The sequence below is a fragment of the Antechinus flavipes genome, chromosome 5 (assembly GCF_016432865.1).
Source record: "Antechinus flavipes isolate AdamAnt ecotype Samford, QLD, Australia chromosome 5, AdamAnt_v2, whole genome shotgun sequence".
Taxonomy (NCBI): domain Eukaryota; kingdom Metazoa; phylum Chordata; class Mammalia; order Dasyuromorphia; family Dasyuridae; genus Antechinus; species Antechinus flavipes.
Genome location: NC_067402.1, coordinates 132,191,502 through 132,213,927, shown reverse-complemented (window position 1 = coordinate 132,213,927; position 22,426 = coordinate 132,191,502). Strand labels below are relative to the sequence as shown.

At 34.3% G+C, this 22,426-nt stretch overlaps 1 protein-coding gene across 4 annotated transcripts in view; it reads left to right on the top strand.

Moving 5' to 3' along the window:
- Nucleotides 1–22,426, top strand: part of MDFIC (MyoD family inhibitor domain containing) — a 117,868-nt gene that overhangs the window by 19,606 nt on the left and 75,836 nt on the right. For all 4 annotated transcript variants that reach the window (XM_051963271.1, XM_051963269.1, XM_051963270.1 and 1 more), the window contains one exon: nt 5,952–6,074. In XM_051963271.1, coding sequence (XP_051819231.1) covers nt 5,952–6,074 — 123 coding nt within the window. The remainder of the gene's footprint in view (nt 1–5,951; nt 6,075–22,426) is intronic.

The following is a 22,426-nucleotide window of genomic DNA, read 5'->3' as shown; positions in this document are numbered from 1 at the left end:
GTGAAGGAGGAAATAGTGAGGAAAAGCATCTGAATAATATGAGATGGGATGGAGGGAAGAAGAGGAAACTTTCATTGAATGATTTCATTTATTTTAGTAAGTTTTAAAAAAAAATGGGAAGGGGAGGCTGGTGAAGGGACTAAATTTTTGATTAGCCACTTGGTGAGTGAAGACCAAACTTATTAGGGAGATTAAAAAGATTGCCTTACTGCAGTGAGGGCCCAGTTAAAATTATGTAATATGCAATTGTAGTGGATCCAATCAGCAGAGTTTGTGATATCCTCCAACTTCATTTACCAGCAAGAGGAGGCAAAATGGCAAAGGTTAGAACTAATATGAGTTTGTGAATTGGTAAAGTGTGAGGGTTAATAGCATAAGGGGCAAGGGACTCTGATGTAGTATTTAGAATTGAGCTAATTCACCAAAGAGTTGAGATAGGGAAGGCAAGAGAATGCAGTCTTTGCAGAAGTGATGCCCTGGGAAAAAAAAACTTAAGTATGATGGGAAGAATTGATTGGTAGTATTCTCAGTGTAAGAATTGGGAGTATGACAAAGGAATAAATGATAAAATGTTTTGCAGATGGTTTTTCAAAATTGACAGTATAACCCTGTACCTGTTCAATATTACTTTCAAAATGTTTGTAGGGTTTTTTTTCCTATAAATTAATTCCTCACATTTATGTAGCATCCTTTATAGGATGCTTTCACAGATATTATCCTGGAATTATGAGGTGGACAGGGTTTATTATCCTCATCTCACAGGTGAGGAAATTAAAATTAAGAAAGAGTAAGTGACTTAATCATGTTTATAGAGTTATTTTTTGGTAAAATTAGGACTAATCATAATAACAACAATAATATTAGTAGCTACCATGTATATAAGCATACTCTGTGCCAGCCACTGTGCCAGGCCTGTTGATCTTTACAACAACCCTAGGAGGTAAATGCTATTATTATTCCCCCCCCCTCTTTTTTTTTTTTTTTTGTTGAAGAAACTGGCATTTTGACTTGCCTCAGGTCACTCAACTAAAGTAAGGTTGGATTTGAACTCAGGTCTGGCTGGCTCCAGACCCAGGAGTCTATCTACCATGTCACCCAGGTACCCAAACTGGAATTCAGGTTTTCTGTCAGTGTTTTAACTTTTATACCACACTGTTTCTTTCAACTTGTCTGTTAATAGAATTACATATATATGTGTTCCTTTTCCTCTTCTCTTAAGCTAACTTTGACATGTTGGCAGAAAAAACATACCTTTATATTAATTAGATGATTAGATAATATTCTATGATTATTCAGAATACTGTGACACTTGGTGATGAGTAATATGTGCTCTATTTCAACATTCAGTGTGCTCGCAATTTAAAAAAAAATAATTGTATAGCATTATGTTCCAATTACTTTATATGAGGAGAAGAGCTTAGAAAGTCTATCACATCTATTTCATTGATATTGACATTCTCCTTAAGGGGAAAATTGCAAAACTGAAGAATAAAGAAACTAGAGGCATATATAAAAATGCTAAAAAAAAAGCATAAAATGTCTGATGGCGTATTTCCGTATGGATCACCTGTCTGGGGAGTAAATCTTTCAGAACCGTGATATACAGGTTGTCCCTAAAGTCTTAGTGCAGTGCCGTAATAAGACTATTGGGACATCTAGTTTTGAAGATAGAAATGCTATTTTAGAATATGTCTCGGTGTATGCTGTAGATCTAGCCCAGCCAAAATATTTGTCAATTCCAAATTGCCACTATTAATATATGTGCTTATATAAGAAGTGAAAATCTGGAAATAGAGCTGGTTTTATAGTTGTCTTAATACTCAGAATCTGATTGGTTGACTGAAATGTGCCACTAGACTGTTTGGTTCTATGGCTGTATATCTTGTTGATTACAATTGTGTCAGTTATGTTCGCTTCTATAAAATTAAGCTTCATAAGATTCTCAATGATTGCAATTGAGTCTATTACCTCCACTGTGGTGTTTAAAATAGTGCTCTATACCTCATAAGTGTTTTATGGAAATGAATATTGAAGGAGATATGTATCTTATAAAATGATAGATATTAGCAAATCATGGAACAGTTAATCGACAGAGATTATCCAGTTCATAGAAGTGAAGAGGCAGGGAAATTCAAATCATAGTATTAAATCAGTTCCTACCCTGTATCTAACACTGTACATGGAGTGGAAGCATTATGCTCTGGTGGAAAAACAAAACAAAAACAGTACGCAGGGGTTTGGGAGAAGTGGCTTCTTGGCTTCTCATAGATAGAAATCCTAGAATCTTGGGGTTAATAACTTGACATCCCTGAGGTTTAGATTCCACTTGTGTAAAATGGGCATAATAGTGCCTGCCCTTCCTAACTCCCTTAGAGGATTGGGCAATCAAATAAAGCAATGTATGCAAGTCCTTCAAAAACTATGAAATATGATTTTTTTGATGGTTATTGCTGTTGCATTGTTTTTCAGTTGTATCTGACTCTTTGTGACACCATTTGGGGTTTCCTTGGCAAAGATACTAGAGTGATTTGCTGTTTCCTTTTCCAACTCATTTTACAGAGTAGGAAATTGAAAATAAGGAAATTGAAATAAGGTTAAGTGATTTGCCCAGGGTCACACAGCTAATGAGTGTCTAAGATCGGATTTGGATTCAGGAAGATGAAGATTCCTGATTTAGACTTGGCATTCAACTACTAAGCTATCTATTAGCATATAAAAGAAATATGAAATTGCCCTTTTGTACTTCTGTGATACAGTTTGCATCAACATAAACTCTCAGAACAAGAAGGCAAAGAAGACACTTAGCGTGTCCTATACTTGTGCCTCTAGAAACTCCTCTCAACAAGTGGTGCTCCAGCCTAAATGAAGACCTTAAACATTTTGTATGGTGTTCTCTTCTTTTTTATAACATATGATGGTTCTCTGGGAGTAGATTTCTTGGGGAGGTTTTCTGGAGGCAGCCTTAGTTTCGGTTCCGTGTAATCATCACCCCAAATGCAGCCAGCTGATAAAATCCAAACGTTTATTTTCTCCTTCCAAGTCTTTTCTCTTTCCTTGAGCCCGGTTAGCTTTTTTAGAGGCCTCTCTCCCTCCTTGGTTCCAAGAGCTCTTGCAGCTTGTCTTTTAGCTCTTCCAGCTTCTGCCTCTAGCTCAACTCCGACTCATGGCTTCTCAATCTCCAACTGACGCTCCCCTCTCAATCTTTTCAACTGAACTCTCCTGACTAGCTCAGCTGTTTTTATGCTCTTTTAGAGGTGTGAACTCAAAGGTTGACTCCTCCTCTGAGAGTGGGATTATGGGAGGTGTGAATTTGAATATCTCATACTGAACCCTGAAATCTCTCAAATCTGTGAACTAATGAGTGAGCCAATGTGTGAACTCTCAAAGGTGTTAACTTAAGCATTGTTTTTATCAATTCAATTTAGTTATCACTTTGTTTCAAGTTCTGGCTCATAAGAACTTGATTACTGAACCAATTTTGGTTCAGTAAATCAACTCTACAAATACAATTTTGGGGAGATGTAGTTAAATAACGAGTCACATGAAGATTGTAGCCTTTAGTGGACTATAACATCAAAGAGTCAGAGATGTTGATTTAACTTAGGTTTAATGAAATTAATGAAAGTCTTTGTTGAAAACCTTTAAAAAAAAGAGAGAGAACTCACTACTTGCAGCAGCTTATTCTTGGTGCAGCAGAATTTGTCAGGAAGTTTTAATGTGAATTCAATCAATGTCAATTTCTTCCCATTGTTCTTGGTTCTGCCCTATAGAGCCAAGCAGAAGAGACAGGTAGCTCGTGAATAAGGCATAGGACTTGGAGTTAGGAAAGACTACATTTGAATTATATCTTGGAAGAACTTACTACCTCTATGATTCTAGCAAGATATTTATATCCTTTCTCTGCCTCAGTTTCCTCATCTGTAAGGTGGGAGTAACAATATTTACCTCCTAAGGTTATCATGATAATAAAATGAGATAATATTTTAAAAGCATTTTGTAACACTATATACATAGTTATTGTTACTACTATTGATTATTATTGTAACATGATGACCCTCCAAATGCTTGGAGACAGCCATCCTGTTTCTTCTAAATCTTGTCTTCCCTAGACCGAACAACTAGAATACATTAGAATAAGACCTTCTCACCAACCTGGTTATATCCTCTCTATGGTTCATTTAATTTTGTCACAGATCTTCAAAATGTGGCACTCAGATTTTAGCACACATAACTCCCACTGTGATCTGATCAGCAAAGAATACAGTGGGACTATCAGTTATTATTTTTGACATCACAATTCTATTACTGTAGCCTAACATTAATTAGTTTTTTTAAAACTGTTATGTGATATTGTTGATTCTCTTGATTTTGAAGTCCATTAAAACCTACAGATCTTCCTCCCGAGGCCTGTTGTCTAATCATGTTTTCCCAATCCTATATTCCAGTTGATTTTTTGAGTCCAGATGTAAGACTTTACACTTACCCTTCTTAAATTTAATTTCCTTTTTTCTCTTCCCTTTCTCTTCATCCTTCTCTTTTCTTTTCATTAGATGTTAAGCACAGAGTCTTGAAGAAATATAAACAGATATTTATGAATTCACAGATTTTCCAATTGTTGTTTAAAATTTACATACAATAGTAATAATTTTTCCTTTGGTTATTTATTAAAATAGATTCTAACATAATAAAACTATCATTAAAAAAAGATAAATTCCCATGAGATTATAAAAATCATTCTACATTTTGTTTCTAATAATGTTGATTAATGTTTTATAAAGCTGAAAAGGGTTAATAAACATTCATCAAATTTTTATTTATTATTATTTAAAAGTATTTCGTGGTTTTTGCATGGCAATAATAAAATTGAAGGGCTTTTAGTTCCACGTGGTATCTTTCATTGTCATGTGTTGAATCATAAGAAATACAAAACAGATTTTTGGCAGAACTCCACACTCTTTCTGAAATTACCATGGTGTAAGTGATTTGCTCACGAGATACACATTCACATGGGCAGAAAACTTAAGTATTCCAATTAATTCAGTTGATTTTGTTTTATTTGAAGCATTATGACTTATCTTAACAAAGCTGGAATCACTGTTCAAAGTTAATATCTAAGTAGTGTTTAAACAGATACATTAGAACATTATGCAAAATACAGAATTTTTAAAAAGAATTTTAGAGCTTACAGCCCCTAATGCTACTTGGAGACAATGCTTAGAAAAGATGGTCTTTTCCTCCTCCCAAAAGCAGTCAGACTTTTAAGTATAGGAACCAGGACTAGAACTGCAATTTTACTGGGAAAGGAAACTCCCTTTATTAGTATAGGTTGGCACCTTTTCTTCAATTTACAGATTTAGCTACTTAGAGATTTTTATGAATATTTTGTGTCAAAGGGGATTGTACTGTGCTGCCTCTCATAAGATCATTTTTTGTTTTGTTTTGCTTTGCAATTGAGATTGTGACTTGTCCTGGGTCATATAGGTAATAAATGTTAAGTGTCAGGGGTCAAGTCCCCTGGACTCCAGGGTTACTGCTCTCTACTGCACCACCTAACTGTTCCCTATTATAAGATCTTTAAGGATCTAGAAAACTTATAAATTGAATATATTGTCATCATTTTATGGTGAAATGGAAAAAACACTAACTTTAGAGTTAGAAGATCTGGTTTCGACTTGACTCTGATGTTTTACTATCTGTGTGACATTGAGGGAAAAAAGTAATGTTTCTGAATCTCAGTTTCCTCATCTGTAAAATTAAAGAGGTTGGAGTAAATTACTTATGGTCCTTTTTATATCTAAAGTGATGATCCTTAATGTAAAAGGAACATTATCTATCAAAAGCATTTATTATATTCCTATAATGTGACAATCTCTAGTGATACAAATGCATTAAATGAAATCTAAACAAGAAAATCTGGTGGCAAACAATAAACTTAATTTTTTTCTATTTAGAAAAATGTGACCAAGACAATACAGAGAGAGCTATCACACCACCTACCAATAGTCTATTTATGCATGGAGAGAATCAAGACCAGTCCATCTGGGGAAATCGTTCAGATGGAGATCTCATCAGAAGTAAGTAAATTGTAATGCTTTAGTTTTATTTTGCCGGCAAGATAAAAATAAGAATTATTGACTCAGTTAAATGTGTCACATGTAATTGTATTACTGTTATTTTTTGAAATATGTCAAGAGTGTTATTTCCTGAAATGGTTCTTATCCTTGATTATAAATACAGACCAGAAGCAAATATATAAGCAAAGCCAATTCCCACCCTTCCCACAGTAATGGAGCCAGTGAGTTCACAATCCAGCAAGGGATAGCCAGCCAAGGGTTACTGGAAGACTTTGGGGAGAATCCCAGCCTTTGCCTAAGTGGAAAGATTGCTTGGCTGCCCTCCCTGTTCCCAGAATTTTAAACCTTTTTAGGTGTGTGGTTCATAAGGATGAAGTGCAAGGAAGGATAATGTTAAAGAGCTCTCATACTGTGATTCTACCATAAGACTTCCTAGTTCTCCTGTATAGAAGTCAATGGAAATCATAGATCTAGTGATAGAAGGGACTCTCAGAACCCATCTAGTCTGTACCCTTCATTTTACAGATGAGTAAACTGAGGGCCAGGCAGTATAAGTGAGTTTTCCAAAGTATCAGTGACTTTTTGGTTTTGAAATTTGATAATTGTATCATCTTGCATGCCTTACCACCTCTTAAAAATCCCATGTGGTTTGAACAATAGATTCTCAATATAACATTGTCTTCAACATGGGAAATACCTTTAAAACAAACAAGCAAACCTTCTATTACTGTCCTTTTAGTCCTTTAGTAACTAAACCAGCACAAATTGGGTTATCCTTGATAATAAATAGCATGATTTTGTAGGACTTATTTTAAAATTGATGAGTTAAACTAATATTCTGTAGGAGATTTTTGAGAGAATTTTAAGTTAGATAATTAGAAACATTCTGGAATGTTACAGTAGTCAAGGAGTGAGAATCGCTACCATTTATGACTTTGGTCTGGAGCTTAAATTTCAAAATCGAAAAGCAAACAGATTTTTCTTGGCTACCATACTGATGGATTTGTGGCTGCAGCAGTGGCCAACTGATTTTCTAGGGAAAAAAGGGTGGTGTTTGACAATAACACTAACTGCATAAGACAAGTCACTGGGAATGCCAAGAAAGTTTTCCCCGATCCACACCTGAGAAGGCAAACTACTTAGGTCTTTTAGAACTACAAGAGTGAAATTAATATTAGTATGCTTTGTGATTTGATTTGCTAAATTAAAGTGAATTATAAATAATATATTTATTTTTCACTTAATTGATCAGTTCCATTTATGTTGAAGCTCTAGGCAGATTCGATGACAGTCAAGATCTAAGTAGTATGTAATCAACTTTTTGAGTTATGTGTAGTGGTATTAAAAAAAGTTTGTAAGTGTAATAACCCTGAATTTTTGTTTATTTGTTGTATTGTTGTTTTGGTCTAGATTTTAGCTCAGGATTGAAAAACAAGAATGTTTCTAATTATCTCTTGAGGTATCTTAAAGTTCTCTTGGTGGTATAGGAGATCCTAGTGTAGATACTCCCTTCACCTGATGCACATCAGTAACTCTTCTGTAGCTTTATAATATGAGAGTGATGCCTGGGGTATTCAGAGTTTAACTCATAGGGTCAAAGATTTAGGACTAAAGTTAGAGATCCTGCAATTTCCACTCCATCATTTTACAGGTAAGGAGCCTGAGTCACAGAGAGATCAGCTGACTTTTCCATGGTCACACAGCTGGCATGTATCAGAAACTGGAATTGAACTGGACTTGAGTCTCCTCAACTCCAAGTCCTTTTCTCCATGAATTATATTTTGCTGCTTCTTGCTAAATCATCATGCTCTCTAAAATAGTCTGTATTCAATGGGGTGTCAAAATTCTTTAGAATTTTGTTCTATGTGTTTTTTTCTAACTTAAGACAGTGGAACAACGAGACTTAGATTTTTACTACTTATGTTACTTGATCAAAGTTGAATAATATCAATTTAGAAGTGTCCGTATTGCAGACTTCTATTCAGACAATGGGCAGATTTGAATTTAATAATCTTTTTAGTTGACTCAACTAAACCATCAATACTAAATTTGTCATTTAGTGATTTCACTCATGACTCCATTTAGGGTTTTCTTGACAGAGTTACTAGAGTGGTTTGTCATTTTCTTCTGCAACTCATTTTACAGATAAAGAAACTGAGGCAAATAGAGCTAAGTGACTTACACGTGGTCACATAGCTAAGAAGTGTCTGAGGACAGATTTTTTTTGAATCTCTAATACTGACTTTATTGTGGCATGAAAAAATATACTTTAATGAGAAATAATAAAAAGCAATACTTACAGAAATCATTCAAAGCACCAAAAGAAATTCAAAACAATTTCTAAGCAAAATATCATGTCATTTTACCAATTTCCTTTCCCTATCTGAAACTGCTTTCAAGGTAATTTAAAACTCTAAGGCTAGACATAGAATATATGAATATTTTAAAGTAATTAACATAGATGTTTTTGTCTGTGCTATATCAAACATTCCTTTGGCATAAAAAAAAAGAATGGTAAGTAATTAATATCCTAAAGTCTCTGTTTGAATTAATTATAAGTTCCTTGAACAAAAAAAAATGCACTAAACTCTCTCTACAATGCCTACAACATGCAATTTGTTCTCCTAATCCTGGGGTATTTCTTTCTTTCTTTTTTTTTTTTTAATTAAAGCTTTTTATTTTTCAAAACATATGCATGGACAATTCTTCAACATTAGCCCTTGCAAAACCCTGTGTTCCAATTCCCTCCCTTCCCTCATGCCCTCCCCAGATGGCAAGTACTCCAATATATGTTAAACATGGTAGAAAGATATGTTAAGTCCAATATATATATATTTTATAATTATGTGCCACACTAGAGAAAAATGAAGCAAAACAAAATGGAAGAAAACAACAAGAGGAGTGTGAACCACATTCAGTTTCCACAGTCCTCTCTCTGGATGTAGATGGCTTTCTTCATCACTGAACAATTGGAATTGGTTTGAATCATCTCATTGTTGAAGAGAGCCATGTCCATTAGCATTGATCATCATATAATCTTGTTATTGCTGTGTATAATGATCTCTTGGTTCTGCTCATTTCACTTAGCATCAGTTCATGTAAGTCTCTCCAGGCCTCTCTGAAATCAATCTGATTTTTCTTACAGAACAATAATATTCCATAGCATTCATAATACCATAATTTATTCAGCCATTCTCCAATTGATGGGCATCCATTCAGTTTCCATTTCTTGCCATTATAAAAAGTGAGGCCAGATTTGAATTCAGAAATGAGAGCCTCCCTGAACTCTATCTACAATGTTACCTAGCTTACCACAAGTACTAATTTAGGTTAGTCCAATGACATGCTCTTAGGATTATGTATACTTAGAAAAATCAATAAATTCATGACGAATAGATACCACAAATATATTTTGCCCCTGATTTTCTGTAATTCTGCCCATTTATGACTGTCTGAAGAAAAAAAACAGGAAGCACTGAAATGATTGAGCTAGTTGGAAAATTGTTAAGGATGAAGATCAACTACTGAGATTATTATGGACTCCTATTTGTGGGTAACATTATTTAGTGACAGATCTGACTTAGGCCAGTACCCTTGTGAGCTTAGGTTCAATACTGAGATAAAATAAGTACTTAGAGGTCACTGAATAGAAGGTTAGAATATAAAGTATATTCAGCAAGAATAGAGTAGCACTTAGCTACAATAGATGTAGTCTCTTTCATTTCTGTCTTGGAAATATGTGTAGTTAATAGGGTTGAGTATGGCAATTTGGGAAGTCTTGGGTTATCCACCAAATGTGAAGAGTGGATATCCATATAATATATTTGAACATATTTTTTATGGTCTTCTAGTTTTGTCCTCTGAGAGGGTTTATTCCTAAGTGGTGGATTGAATCTTTGGTGGAAAGTTCAGTGGAATAGATTCCAAGATCTCTTCCAACTCATTCTATTCTATGATTCTATGAATAATAGCTACCACATTGCCTCATAAAAATGTCCCTTATTGCCACTGTTAGAAAAGGCCTACTCTACTGGAAGGCCCAAAGCTTTGTGGAAATTTTAAGTTGCTGAAATATTCCCCATTCTTGATTATATGCTTGGTTTATTCTCTAGTACTTAGAGTGAATAGATATGGCAGTACTTGCACTTATTGTAGAATCCAGTGTTTACTACTATTTTCATTTTTTTGACTAAGAATTTCAGGCATCTAAAGCAATTTGTGTTAATTCAAAATCAGGCAAAATATTCATTGCCTTGTATCTTATGTCTTCTCCTCTATGATGACATATAACTTTTGCTAACTTCTTTTTAAAAGAGACAATTTACCTTTAAAAGAAGCTCAAATGTACACACTTATTTTCACCACAATTATGAGGTCATATGCCTTATCCAGAGTTTAGCTCCAGAGAAAGGTAGAGGAAAGAAATGGGGACAAAAATACCTAAGGAATTTTGGAGGAGACCAGATGAAAGAGCTACAAAATTGTAGTAAGTGTTGAGTGAGGAATTTAGTTTATGGAAAACTATTTAATCTGAGAGTTTTAAGTCTACAGAATTGTAAATTTTTTCTACAATCTATGTCCCAACTTTATTTCCCCAAAGATCACTATTGCAAAAATAAAATAAGTCAAAAACTTAAGTTACCCAAATCCAAGAAGTTTGCTGTTTTTTGTGGAACACAAAAAAGCATGGCAATGAATAGAATCAAATTGCAGTAGATTATTTTGCATGCATTTACACTGACTTCAAAATATACATATTGCAAGGTATTTGCTGAGAAATATGATACATTTGGAAGAGGACTGGTTTTGGAGAGAATCTGCATTCATACCCCCAACCTTTTCACTGTCTGTGTAACTTTAGTTAGGTTACTTATTCTTTTACAGATAAGGTTCCTTATTTTGTAAAATGAGGAGGTTTTAATAGAAATATGGGCCCTGTTCTCTTATGATTATAAATAAATGGTTTTATGATCTTATAAAATTACATTCACCTTAGGAAAAATTCTAAATGTCTAATTTCCTACAACAGTAGGAAATATACATTAATCAGTTTGAAGAAGCTGATTTAAATTTGCAGTTAAATTCTCAGTAAACTCCAAGCAAAGGATAGCGACAAAATTCTGTAGTTATTCTTGGTGTTATTACAAGATACACAGAATTTGAAGCTGATACTTCACTAACTGTGTGACCAAAGACAAATCACTTGATTTAAATATAATGTAGTATAGGCTCTTCCATTTCCTAAAGACATTTTGAGTGGAAATGCTTTGTCAACATTATGTGTTTTATAAATGTGAGTTATTGTTACATAAAGCTTTTTTGTCTTTTGAGTAGATGATTGAGCTTGGTGTTGCATTACTAAAGCATTTATAACATTTGCCTTGTTTCACAGTGACAGTCATTGTTAGAATTGTGTAGTTAGATTTGCAGCTCCCATCTCTTAGATGGTTCTTGGGAAAAGTTGAGAACTGAACAACAACAGAAATTAACCTCTATTTATCCTGTTTGTATGTTGTATGTATTTAACTTTTTTACATGTTATCTCTTTCCCACTAGATTACTTCTTTCTTTGTAACCCCAGAACTTAGCACAATGCCTGGGACAGAGTATATGCTTAATTGGGTGTTGTCTCACTGACTAATAACATGAAGGGAACCATTACCAACAGGTTACAATAGGACTCTCTGAATTGCAAGGTGGGGCAGCTGACAAATATTTAAAAACAAAACAATTTTTTTTGCTTATAAATATCATAAACCAACTGTTACTTTTTTTGTCTTGATTGTCCGTACATCAATAATTATTGTATGTATGTTCCATTTCTACAATGCACACATAGCAATCTGTTACTCTGTGGTAAAAACACCACTTTTAAAATAAACTTTCACAACAGAGTATTTTTTTACAGATTTCATATTACTAGTTAGTTTTCCCTTTTTCTTGCTCCCTGACAGTAAAATGCATCTTTTACTCAAGGATTCCAAAGAAATGGTTGCTTAAAACTTGACTTTCCCCCTTTTGGCCTTCAGCATTCAGAACTGCTGGCTGTCCCCGAATAACATAACGTCTCTCTCAACAGAGCGGTCAGGGAGCATGTGTTTCCCTCTTCCTTCGAGCATCTAGCACATTGTAAGGACCCAATAAATCTTTTACAGCAATAATAGACCCTGGAAAGAGGGCTCTGGCTCACTGTTGCTCCAGAAGAGGAGGGAGCAGGGAGTAACATCTGTAGTGAGTCAGGATGGAGTTGGCTCTAGTTTACGGGAGCCTTCTGGTGGCTCCCTGAGTGGAGGAGAAGAGGCGGACAGCTGGCTCTCACAGAATTGGTTCTAGTGCTCCCGCCACGGTGCTGGATGGTGGGACCATCAGAAAAAAGAAAGAGGCAAGAGTGTGGGAACATTTTCAAATGAACTACCCACTCTATTTTCCTTGCTTCCATGGAATCAGTACAGACAGCTGCAGAGCCAGGAGGAGTTCTTTCCCACTAGTTGACAGAACTTTCTCCTCTTTCCTTTGAGGGGTGGGTAGCTAGGATTGGCAGCTTACCTCTCCATTCGTCCAGATGCTGGCTGCCCTCCTTCTTAGACTCCTCTAGGAGATAATTTATATAACGGATTGTTAGCTTCATGTGCTGTGGTTGTTTTTGATTTAGTTTTTTGAGAACTGAGCTCTGGAAAGTCCAGGGAGTGGTCGCTTTGGAAATTGTTCTCTAATTAAAGGGTGTACCTCTGAGGCTATATAAGCTGAGCTTTTTCCAAATTGTTGTCAACTCTAACCTTGACCTACATGGACCACCCACTTGTAGGTCATGATTGGTTCATAGAGATACAAAGATGGCTTACCTCTGGAATAATACAAATTGCCTCTAATTAGAATTAGGGACCAGTTGAAGTAATAAAATATGTGGAAAGTTTCTACTAATTAGTATAATTTCAAATTGAAAAATGAGTTTACCCATTCAAGTTGAGAAATATTTCATCATCAAACTAGGGAAGAATTAAAAATTGCTATAGAGTTTTTGTTGAGAAGTCATACATATCAAAACCCTATTTTAGTCCTAATGATTTCAGTATATAATCTATTTAAGAGAAAACTTTTTATTTGAATTTTAAGTTCAGAAGATAGAGTTTCATATTTGACATTTTGTAAAAATCATGATTTTCAGTTATAGGATACCTGAACAAAAGCAAAAATAACTTGATACACATGAAATCTTACACATTTTTCCTTTCGTAAGACCTAGCATATATTAATATTATTTAAATTATAGAACTTTGCATCATTTTAAGGACAAATTTTTGACCTTGTAAAATAAATGTTCCTGTGAGATGTCCATTTCAATTAATGCTAATTTTTCTAATAAACCCATCATATGCATAAACTAATAGATAGCCAACTTTGCTTTTAAAAATTAGAACAGAGATGGAATTAAGAGTAATATTTAAATCTTGCTCTTCTAGGGGATTACTTATATTTTTTATGCCTGTACACATTAGGGCACATGGATGTTTTTTGCATTTGGGTCATTTTTTTTTTTTTTGCCCAGGCTGGTGATTTCAGTGGTTAAGAGAACTTCTAGTATGCTTGGGGCTCTTGGGATAACAAGTATTACTACTATGTATCTAGTCCTATGCTAAGGAAAGGCATTGTAAATATTATTTCATTTTATATTCCCAACAATTCTGGGAGGTAAGTGCTATCATTACACCCATTTTATAGGTGAGACTAAGAACAAACAGACACTAAGTACCTTCAGTATATAAGGTCTGACTGCAGCTTAGGTCAAAAACTCCAATTTCTTAGCTTCTCTACCACTTCTACTCTAAGACAGGGGATACTGAAATGTTATTTGCCTTGCTTATGGTCCTGTAGCTGTTAGGCAGGATTTTGACCCTCCTTGCTTTTAAGGGCAGTCCCCTCAGACCTGCCTCTTGAGTGAAATTTTCCTGTCCTAAGGGGCTTTGAGTCTCCATTCTAGTATTCTTTTTATAAAAATTTTTACTGCTTGCTATGTCTTTGGACATTTCCTTTATACAAATGATTTCTTTTTTTTCCCCTTCCTTTTTTTTCCTTTGCTTTTTGCTGAGACACTTGGGGTTAAGTGACTTGCCCAGGGTCACACAGCTAGAAAATGTTAAGTGTCTAAGGTCAGATTTGAACTCAGGTCCTCCTGACTTCAGGGCTGGTGCTCTACCCACTGCAACACCTAGCTGTCCCTATACAAATGGTTTCTAATTCTAAATGTTATCCCTTATTTCTAGAATGTTTCTTTAGATTCTGTTCTGATGGAATTTTTGCTAGGTTAAACTATTTAGCTCAAAAAGTTCTGTCCTTTGTGACTTTACAGAATTCTCATATTATAAAGCTGAGAAAGTCAACATGCTATACTTAGATTGAAATCTTTATCCTCTGACACCAATTCAGAATTGCCCTAATTTTATGAAGCTATTGTATTATGAGGTTGTTGTTGTTGTTATTTTTTTTAATCACCCCACATGATGCCTTTCTCAGGGTGTTTTCTGTTTCCTCTTAAGGAATCTTTCCTGTTAATATTGCTTTATTAATTGGAAAATCTGTTATCATTTTCATCTTCCCTTGCCAGCTTGACCATTGGATCTCACTGTAATGAAACATATCAAAACTTTGCTGAGCAACTATTTTATGGAAAATATCATGAATAAGAGAGATTCTTATATTTTGATGATCATATGTGTGATTATTGTGCTAGAAATTAGCATATGGAATAATTTGCTGGAAATCTTGTTATATATTTCATCTGAATTTCAGAAAGTTTCAGTGTTATTGATGCCTTTTTTTCTGCAATTATTTAACTATTTCCCTTCTGACAAAGAAAAACAAGTAAGCAAAAAAAAAAAAATTCAACTCATCAACTAATGTACAAAATATCAGAGCCTGTCCTAGTGAATCTTCTTTGTTTTAACTGTGAGAGGCAACATATCTTTCATTAGCTGTTAATTCAGGACAAAAATTTCAGGATCAGATTCATCTCTATTTGAGTTTGATACCACTGCTTTAGAACATTCATTGATTTTTTTTTAAAGTTCCTCAGAATTCAGCTTCATTTCAATGATCTTTATATCTAAATTATTATATCTTGGTTCTGTTTATTTTGCTCTGCATCAGTTTTCATGAAGATATTCCCACAATTCTATGAATTTTTTTATGTGTCATTCCTTTATGTGCAATGATATTCTATTATATATTTATTATCACATTAGTTTTTTAGGCATTCCTTAATCAGTGGGTATCTACTTTGTTTGAAGTTTACTAGTACCACAAAGAGTGCTATGAATATTTTGTTATATAGGACCAATCATGAGATCTCTACATCAAAAAGTATAAACAAGTTTTTCAATTTTAATAAAAAATTTCAACTGGAAATCTAGAAAATCAGACCATTTCCTATCTTTATTAAAAGGGTGTCTATCAATCGCATTTTAAAGTATGTTTAAACAAAACCTTAATTGCTTTCCTACACAGTTCTTTCAATACATATAGTATTGTGATAATACTGTAGTATATAGTATATAGTATAGTATAATATAGTATTAGTGAGATCTCTACATCAAAAAGTATAAACAAGTTTTTCAATTTTAATAGAAAATTTCAACTGGAAATCTAGAAAGTTGGACCATTTCCTATCTTTACTAAAAGGGTGTCTATCTATCGCATTTTAAAGTATGTTTGAACAAAACCTTAATTGCTTTCCTACATAGTTCTTTCAATACATAAGAAAGAAAAAAGATGATGATAGAAGAAGGATGAGAGTTGGGGAGAGAAGATGAGAAGAAAAGTATTTTGCCAGCTTCACTAATCCTGGTGATTCATCAAACATGCAACACTAGTGAATACCCATATATGGCCCTTTGTAAATATCAGCAAAACATTGTCTTAAGAATTACAAAAGAAGGAAAGGGAGGAAGGACAAAAGAAAGAAAGGAAAGACAGACATGATCCTTGCTGTCAAGAGTTAACAAAATAGGCACAATCCACAAATAACATAATGGAAAATTGAACATGAATATTTCACAAGATACAGTGAATTTCATAGTTCATGACAGAAGAAAATTCGAGTTTAGGAGGGCATCAGAAAACTTTATGGAAAAAGTAGCATTTGATTTGCCTCAGGTATCTTTTTATTTTTTAAATAATTTTTTATTTTGTAATTTTTTTTGGTATCTTTTATCATTTACCTTAAATGCACGCGCACACACACACACACACACACACACACACACACACACACACTCATTGCTATGTCTGTCATTTTTGTCCTTAGATGACTCAGGAAGATTGAGTCTGATGAATTTGAGCATCTTTGCTTCACTTAAGCCCAATTCATGGGCAAGTCAAGTCATCACCCATGATGTTATTGGTCCTCTTCAAAAATTAAGGACTATTACTACCAACTTTCACCATCACCACCATTACTACTACAGCTGCAACCATCCGTTTTTTATTAGTATCTTAGTCCTTTCCTAACCCAGAAATTTGTGATGTAATCATGATGAAGAGCTATTTTTGTTACCTCAAAGTGTTATAACCAGTGACAAAGGGAAATAAATTATGTTGACAGTATTTTGGGAGAAGGATGGCATAGGAAAAGTAGGAAGAACTTGCCTCCCTTTACCTTTCTGCTGTTCATGCTTGCCAACCAGGGAAAGAAGGATCAGTGTAATAAGAAATTATAGTAACGCTTTTGAGCCTCAGGGAAGATGGATATTCAGGGAAGCTTATGGAGTTTGGTGAGAATTCATGATTGGTAGATCTTGAAGTGCTGGAGATGACTGCTGTAATCTTTAAAGGTTCTCAGCCCTGTAGTCCCAAATCCCACACACTCTCTGAATTTATATAAAAGTATGGAGAACATTTAACATACAGTAAGCTTTGCATTATAATATAGTCTAAAATATACATTTTAAAAATTGGCTCCTAAAAGTTATCTGTGTTGATCCTTCTGGGGAATCTCTTTAGAATACTTTCAGATTCTGGTATTAGAGGGTGAAAATTGCATTAAGTGTGTCATAGAATGTGCCCAGGAAATAAGTGGGTAGAAAAATTCTCTCCGTTTTGGAACATTATTTAATTAAATACATTTTCTCTGGTACTTTGAGACCTTGGCATTGTGAAATTTAAGAAACAAAGTAAGATTCCCACAGATTCAAATTGTCATAAATAATTGATTAATACCAATGCAATCATAATAAGATTAAATGAAGTCTGTGCTTTCAAGCATTCATTGCTGTCCATCATTCCCCATCTTTAATATTGCTCTCTTTCATAAAATAACATCTATGTAGGGGGCCTTCTTTGGGGATTAAAAGCTTCATTTTTCACTGTTTTTCTTATATCCCTTTAAGTATCCTAGAGAACTACTATAATGGGTGTCTCTTGAAACAGAAAGCCTTTTGAATACCTATTGCCATCATTTTAACTTCTTAGAGTTCATTGGTAAAATCGAATTCTTGCTATCACTCTTTTCCTACAATAAATATTTTATTTTCTAGTATTTAACTACATATGAATAAATACTGCTGCATTGTAGAGATGGAAAGGAATTGGCCTAGTGATTTTGTTGGCATAGGGGATTTCTGATGTGGATATTTTCTGTACCAGAACTTATTGACACTCTATACAATTTAAAGTCTTAAAAAGTTCCTGAGAACAGTAGATAATTAAGTGAGTTACTCATATGTTAAGCAGTACATATCAGACAAAACACGAATCCACAACTTCAGAAATGTAAACAATACTTTCAAATACTGTGAAATTAAGACTAAATGTAAGTTATTTAATTTTTTTTTTTTTGTATTGAGAGCATTTCCGTTTTGACTAAATTTTCTAGCCTTGAGTTTTCATAGGAGCATAAGGCCATAAACTGAGATCTGGAAGTGATTGAAGAGCCCAAGCTAGTCCAAACCCTATTTTATGATGAAGAAACTGAGACTGACTGAGTTGCCTAAGGTTGCATAGGTGGTAAAGCTAGCATTTTTAACTTAGGTCGTTGGATTCCAAGCTCAGCACTCTTTCTACTATACCAATGTTTTTAATAAATTTTTTATAAAACTGATTTTAAAAATTCTGTAGTTTTGGAGGTAAATGACAGTTTTTTTTAATTTAAAAAATCAAATAGATAAACTTCTGCATATATAGTATTTTTAGGGACAATTCTTCAATGCATATTTTACATAGTATCTACTACTTTTATAATATTTTCTTCTGGTACAAAATGTCATAGATTGAAAGATAAAGAATTTAATTCAGTGCCTATGATAAATGGTGGAGTTATGAGAAAAGGCAAAGGATAGTCCCTGCCTAATAATATGTAAATAATAGGGGAAATAATATGCATATATATATGTATATATATATATATGTATGTATACACACACACACACATATATATCCATATATATGTATATATCCATATTCAGGAAAAATAGGAAATAATTAAAAGAGGGAAAGCTCTGTAATTAAGAAGGGATAAGGAAGGCTTTCTGTAGAAGGCAGGATATTAGTTGGTATGTAACAGGAGACAAGGAGTTCAATAGTTGGGGTGGAGGAAGGAGAATGTTCCAGGTGTAGAGAACAGCCAGAGCAACTGTCTGGAGCTTAGAGATGGAATGTCTTTTTCATGGAACTGCCAAGAGGTCAGTTTTACTGGATTGTAGTGTACTTTTGGGGGGAGTAAGGTAAGTAAGTAAGTAAGTAAGTAAGAAGACAGAAAGGTGGAAGGGACGAGTTTATGAAGGGCTTTGAATGTCAAACAGAGCCTTTTTATATTTGCTCCTGGAGGCCATAGAAACAACTGGAATTTATTGAGAGGAATGAGTGGGGGTGTGTGCAATAACATGATCAGACCTGATCAAGGAAATTGTTCTATATAATATTCTAAAGTTAGGAAAATCACATTAGTGGCTGAATAGAGGATGGATTAGCGTGGGAGAGGCTTGAAATAGACAGATCCATAAGCAGGCTTTTGCAATAATCAAAACATCAGATAAGGGCCTGCACCAGAGTGGTGGGTGGCAGTGTCAAAGAAGAGAAGGGAGCATGTTGGAAAGAATTTGTAAAGGTAGAATCAAGAAGTCTGGCAAAGGTTTGGATATGGGGGCAAGAAGGGTTTTTGGGATGAGGGATGGTGAAGAATCCAGAATGGCTCCTAGATTTCAATCCTAAGGGGTTATTCATTTCCTCAAAGCAGGAGTTCTTAAACTGGGGTCCCTAAAATAGATTTTAAAAATATGTACTTTAATAACTTTCAGTATAATTTATTTTCTCATTATTCTCAGAATGGTTCATTAGGCTTTATCACACTTCCAAAAGAGACCATGGCACAACAAAAAATTAAGAATGCCTGTTTTAAAGTCTAAACTTTTTTGAAACCCATTTACAATATGACGATAGCCCTGCTATAAGTTCTCCTGATTATCAGGTGCCAGATTAAATTTGGGTGCAGTTAATTGTCCACTGTTTGAAAGAAGGGAGTGAATTAATTCTTCAGGTCTTAATACTAAATAATAAACACCAGAATTATCTGTTGGATTTTTATATAACTATAGTAGACAGAGGTAATGGGTATGATGAATAGAAAGCAGATATCAGGAAATCCTGTGTTCAAATCCTACCTTTGATATATACTAGCTATATGACCCTGAGAAATTTTTTCCTCTCTCAGGGAACCCTAAATTTCTGGGTTTTTTTTTTCCATCAGAAAGTTCCTCAAATCAGGGAAATAACAGAGTCAGTCTCTTTTCAAGAGAAAACAACAATATGGACAAAATTTTAGGGTCTGTATAACCCTTACCACATTTAGCCTTTTAATTGGACTTTTTAGCTCTCTTGAATTTATTAGAAATAATGCAATGTGAAAATGTGTAGTACTAGTTTTTGTTTCTAGTGAAAAGGAAGATAGCTTTTTCAGATGAAGTTTATGCTCTGTAACTAGAAAACAATTTATTAATTATAGAATCTTACAATTGCCTTGCATACTGCTTATAAAGTGTTTTTCCAACTGCTATTTCATTTCAATTTTTTTTAGCAAGACAATTGTCATTCCCACTTTACAGTGAGAAAAACTTGTTGAATAAGTAGCTAAGTTAGAGCTATACTCTATATTCTTAGCAGAAGATGTTTGCTTTGGGTTTGAGTGTTACTTCATTAGCAGCCTCTGTAAGAAACTGATATTGTATATCAGAGCTAGAGAATGTCACGATACCTGTTGTATTAGCAGTTTGAGCATATGCACTGAAGAAACAGAGAACATGGTACAATGGCAGGAGTGTTAGATTTAAAATCAGGGACAACTTGAGTTGAACACTTATTGTGTGATCCTATGCAAATCACTGAACCTAACTATCTCAGTTTCCTTCTCTGTAAAATGAGGCTAACAACAGCCTCACGGGTTATTGTGAAGATCAAATAGCATAACAAAAAGCATTTTGCAAAACTTTAAATTTCTCTATACATGCAATCTACTATTATTAAGTATCTTTGGATTGCATGGTCCTAGCTTTAGAGGATCATACAGATTGGAGGAGGGAAAGGGAGGAGTTAAGATAAAGCATGTACACAAATAATTGTGTGATATGTAAAGTAAATGATCTGAATACAGTGCTGTACAAGAAATCGTTTTTATCTGGAAGTTCAGGAAAAGTTTCTTGATGGAGGTGGCCAAGAGCTGGTATTTCAGTAGAAAATTTCAAGGAATGAACAGTTTTTCATGAGGATGTGAGGGAGAGAGAGGAGGGAAAAGAGAAAGAGAGAGGAGTAAGAGAGTGGAAAGAGGGGAGAGAAAGAGGAAAAATAAGGTAGAATGAGAATAAAGAGGCAAAATAGGATGGCATAAGATCAGGCAATATTGAGTAGCCTAACTTGAATGAGATAAAGGATTTACAAATAGAAATGGAGTGAAATGAGGATGTAAGGATATGGGCTAAAGTTTGTATTTTATATGATAGCTAGGATAAGGAATGAAGCATTCATCAAGGTTGAATGACCTAAATATTTTTCATCTTATGTCTGGGCCTATGATTTGATTTGTGTAGGGAACTCCTATTGTGGAAACTTCTTTCAGGGATGAATGTATATGGATAATTCAGTTACATTTTATAGTCTCATGAAAATTTCCTGAAATACGAAGAGTTCAGGTAACTTGTTAGTGGTCACACAAGTAGTATGCGTCAGAGATAAGATCTGAACTCAGCCTTTTCTGATATGGAGGCTATCTCTCTTTCTCCCTAAGCCATGATCCCTCAATGGGATCTTCTTAGACTAAACTACAAATTCTTCAGCCTGGAATTCAAATCATCTCGCAATGTAATTCCTACTTATTTTTTTCTTCCTCACTTCACTCTTTTCTTTTCTTTTTTTAAAACAAATTCTGTGTTCCAGTCAAGTTGCATTTTTTACTATTTGTTCCATGTTTTCTGCTAATATATTTACACCTTTGTGTAAGATTCTTTTGAAAGCTGTTTAAAGCCTCAATGCCAAGAGTCCAAGTGGAAAGCTATTATTATAGAACAGGTAGTGATGATGAAGACCTAAAATAGGGGAATGATGGTAAAATTGAGAGGAAGGGTAGATGTGAGAAATATACCAAGATAGAATCTAAAGGACTTATCAGCTGATTGGATGGGAGAGAGGGATAATGGAGAATGGATGGCTCAAGTTTTGAACATGGATAATGGAAGGATTTTTTCATGTTTTTCATATAAAGATGAAAACCAGGATCAGGGGTGTAGTGTTAATGGAGAGATGATGAGTCAAGTTTGAGTTCTGCAGAGAGGGACAGAGAGAGACACACAGAGAAAGACAGAGACAGAGAAAGAGACAGAGGAAGAGAAGAGGGCTGAGCTTTTGGAGGAATACTCAAAGCTAGAGGAGGAAAAATAATCAATTAAAGGATTGGTTAGGAAAGGAGAACCAGAAGAAATTAATTGTCTGGAATCCAAAAGAGGAGTGAGTATCCAAAAAGAATGAATTCTTGGTGTTATGTGATACGGAAAGATTAAGAAGGATAAGTAGAAGGAAAAGGTTACAGAATTTGGCCATTATGAATTCTTTAGATAATCAGGAGAAAGCAATTTTAGTAGAACAATGGGCATGAAAATAATAACTGAAAGCAGTGAGGAGTGAGCATATGATGGAAAAGTATAGGGTTGAGAATGTATACTGCTTTTCTCAAAGAGAGCAGCAAAGAAAAAGGAAAGAAGATTATAGCTTGAGGATATGATCAAGTGAAGATACATTTTAGAAAAGCAAATACCTTCATATATTTTATGTCAGATAGGAAAGAACAAATAAATTGGGATGGGAGAGATAACTTTATC